This window comes from Triticum urartu, chromosome 1A (assembly GCF_056163025.1).
Source record: "Triticum urartu cultivar PI428250 chromosome 1A, HENAU_Tu73, whole genome shotgun sequence".
Lineage (NCBI taxonomy): Eukaryota > Viridiplantae > Streptophyta > Magnoliopsida > Poales > Poaceae > Triticum > Triticum urartu.
In genome coordinates, this window is record NC_141873.1 from 352,217,130 (window position 1) to 352,220,962 (window position 3,833).

Genomic DNA, 3,833 nt, shown 5'->3' on the forward strand with positions numbered 1-3,833 from the left:
TCAAGCATGACTAAATGAACAGGGTGAACCAACATTCCCTTGCTACCCCTGTCTACTTTTTCTAAATGGTGTCTCATTCTGTTTCTTCTGAGGAGCTCAAAGTGACACAGGAATGAAGAAAGATGAGCCCTGGTCTCAGCCCCCCTAGCAATACTGTTGCTTTTCTGCTTCAATTGCTCTGACTTCTTCCATTTCTCGAGCTTGATCATCTCCTCCTTCCTAGTTCTCAACCAGCAAGCAGGAGAGCTCCCAAACAGAGAAATACTAATTATCGCATGGACATAAAAGGGAAGTAGAGGGCGTACTTGTTGACAGAAAAAACAAGCTGCAGAATCCCAAATGGAACATCAAGCAAGAATGAGCCTCATGTGGAATCGGAGGCATACAAAGACAGTATGCAATTTATGTCAAACAGAACCTGAACATGTAAATTTGCATGCATCTGCTGATCTCAAGGGGGTAAATTAGTATAAGAGCTAGCTGTAAGTGAACAGCAAGACAAGAACAAGTAGCATGTTAAAATTGGATGGAACATTAAGCTGATTGCACTGATATTAATATATGCCATATGTATCGGCTGCTAGTTTGTTTGCAATACATTCCGAGCTCACGCGCCAAGTTCTTTATATCATGTTCTTTCCTAATCCAACTCTATACAGGTAATTCTGCAAAGTAACCATACGGCCCGGACAAGTTGATTGATGATTAAAGCATGGTGGACGATCAGTAGGTCTTGCACGGGTTCGCCTTCTTCGCTCCTCTCATGGTTTTCCAAATCTTGTCCTGGTCTGAAGCATGGCAATGCCCATACATGGCATGTCCTCTCCAAGTTGCGCACGGAGCAGCAACGTCGCACACAAAGCAGTAGCACTGCAGCACAGAAGAAACAAGATGAGTGATAATCTAGCATGCAAACATGACCATTTTCAGGCTTCAAATGTAGGCTTGTCAGTGTGATTAAGTGGTACCCGACAGAATGGGACAATTGAAAAGAGAGAATAGCAAAAATAGCGCTAGTCAAAACTGAAAGTTCCAGAATACCACTAGTGAAAACCAAAGTACCAAAATGCCACTCAGTTCAGTAGTTTCATGCCAAAATAACACTAGTATCAAACTGAGGCTAAGAGCATCTCTATCAGATCCCGCAAACCGCGGTACTGCAAATTTCGTTTACGGGGTACTGTAAACCGAATTCGCGGTACCGCGGACGTAATGAAAGATCAGATCCGATAAACACATACCGCATAATGTAAACTACTAGTTCGCGCCACATACATCTCTGAAGTTCACCACAGAGTTCATACTAGCTTAAAACATAATAAAAACCTAAATCTACTCATCATCATCAACAGGCTTCTTGACCTGGAGATGGTACTCCATCAGCGAGTTGGAGAGGACGAACGCCAGATCGTACTCCTACTTCGCCACCGCCACCTGCGCCATGGCACCTTCTTCTCCGGCGGTGGCCGCCTCCTCACCTCATACCACATGCGCTCCGCCTTGTGGAGTCACTTGAGCACGGCTGCCTCCTTCGCCCCGTACCATGTGCGCTCCGCCTCCTGGAGTCGCTTGAGCGCGGGCCAGAAGATCTTGCCGAGGCGGTCGAACTTGCTCTAGGCCCGCCGGCCACCGCTGCGGGAGGAGCTCCCCGCCTCGCCGTCATGGCGGCGCTTCAGCGGCGGCGAGCCGCCGCGGCCCCCTTGGTCACCCCTCCCACGACCAACGCTCGACATCAGGGCAAGCTTTGGCTGCCTACGCGTGCGGCAAACAGCGGCCGGAGGAAGGAGGATTTCTAGCTGGAGAAGACAATTTGCGACACAGGGGATATGGGAAATGCCGGATGTGAACCCTAAAACGCAGTCGCTCCGATATATATGCGGGAATCGGGGGCGGTTTATGGCCGGGCCGTTTTTACGGTATCTATCCGGGCCTGTTTTTTCACGCGAACTGTAAATCCGCCGGAATTTAGCGGGCCGGCGAGCTTAGCATGTGACCTTGTGAATTAGCAAGACAATAATTGAGTACAGCGATGGATTACTATATATACACTACTTGCTTGAAATTTTGCAGTCATGAATGATGAATTGCCGTATCATTTGCACTTTGAGCTTTGAAATGACTAGCATTGTGTGCTGCAGTTGAGTACAGCGATGGATTACTATATTGTACACTACTCGCTTGAAATTTGGGGTTACAAATGATGAATTGCCGTATCATTTGCACTTTGAGCCTTGAAATGACTGGCATTGTGTGATGAAGTTGAGAGAAAAAAATCACCTAAGGGAGAGACAGAGCCACGGGAGCCTCTGCTCCAGACACGGTGCTGATCCTACTACGCAGCTGCACAACCGCCACATAGAGAGAAGACCACGGGAAAGAGACAGGGAGACGGGCAGCACCTGGACACGCGCAGCCGGCCGGTTGAAGTCGGCGTCGAGGGAGCAAGCTTAAACAGGGACGCGGTCGGCAGAGCAGGGTTCCGGCAGCGTGGTTAGAAGAGCAGGACGGGCCGGCGGTCGACGTCGACATCACGGGGCCTAGCCAGGACAGGGGCGCTACACGGTCTGCGGAGAGGGGAACTAAGGGACAGGGAAGCAGCAGGGAGGAGCGAACGCGGGCGCGCGATGCAGCGGTTGGGGCCGAAGCCATGGTCTCCCAGTGAGAAAAATTGACACTTGACGGGAGTGACATTTTTGGCATAAAAAACCGAGATTGTAGTTGCATTATGGCACTAGCGACATTTCGGAATTTTAGATAATCGTAATTCGGATATTCTGTCAATCGAAGATACCTGCTCGCAGTGCTTCTCGTGAGGGGTGGTGGCGAAGGGGAACTTGACGCAGAGGTACCTCGCGTGCGGAAAATCTCTGCAGGCCACCTGCAGACACATCCAAATCGAAATCGCGCCGATCGCGGGCTCATTTGGGGAAGGAACATCTGAGAGGGGAATGAAAAATTCCGTGAGTGGTGGCGTTCGTACCGGGCCGCGCTCGGCGACAACCGCCAAGTCTTCGTCGTCGTCGGCGGCGGGGACGACGACGGGTCGGGCCTTGTTGGCGGCCAGGGGGTCGGCGGAGAGGATGAGGCAGTCCTCGTCGAATCGGCGCTTCTGCCGCGGCGTCCACATCTCGATCTCGTCGACGTCGAGCGGCGAGGAGGCGGTCGCCCCCGCCCTCTTCCGATCCCTCCTCTTCCCGGAGCTCAACGATGCGGTGGGGAAATCGAAGATTTCGATCACCTCAACGTCCGGCGCAGGTGCCATCTGATTCGCCGTCGCCGGCGCAGGTACCGTCTGATTCGCCGGCGCAGGCGCCGGAGAGGGCGGCGTGGCGGCTGGGGGGGTCTTCTTCGTCCGCGACCGGGGCGCGGCAGGGGTCTTCTTGGTCCGCGACTTGGGCGCCGCCGCCTCCTTGGTCCGCGACGATGCCGCGGCGTTGGGCGTCGTCCGGCTGACCCTCGCCATGGTGGACCGAAACCCTAGTAGTGGATTGAGGGGCCGCGATGGGAGGCAGGCGAGGGATCGGCGAGGGTTTTGATTTTTGAAAATGCGGAGGGCGACGCGAGGTTTTGAACGCGGCGGCTGGCGCGTGGGCCCCGCAGTGCGCCGGGAGGTGTCTCTGACAAGGGTGCCACTCGTCACGCTCTGGATTTGTTTCTAGAGCTCCCGCTCTGTCCTCTGGTCACGACCTCGCTTTTTTAGGAAAGAGATAGTTTGTTCCCTGATTTCATTAACGAAATCATAGATGTTATTTCTGGAAGTGAACGGAAAGCAGAAATGAAATACCAAGTTGGAATGACCGAGCATTGTCCTAGGACTTACGCACATTTTTTTG

General features: G+C 52.8%; 1 protein-coding gene across 1 annotated transcript; it reads right to left on the reverse strand.

Moving 5' to 3' along the window:
• Positions 1–522: 522 nt before the first annotated feature.
• Positions 523–3,547, reverse strand: LOC125533317 (uncharacterized). The gene is made up of 3 exons (XM_048696971.2): positions 2,981–3,547; positions 2,792–2,878; positions 523–870 (listed from the first exon to the last, which is right to left on the reverse strand). The coding sequence occupies exons 1-3, from the start codon at positions 3,461–3,463 to the stop codon at positions 724–726; spliced, it is 717 nt and encodes a 238-aa protein (XP_048552928.1). The 5' UTR covers positions 3,464–3,547; the 3' UTR covers positions 523–723.
• Positions 3,548–3,833: the final 286 nt, after the last annotated feature.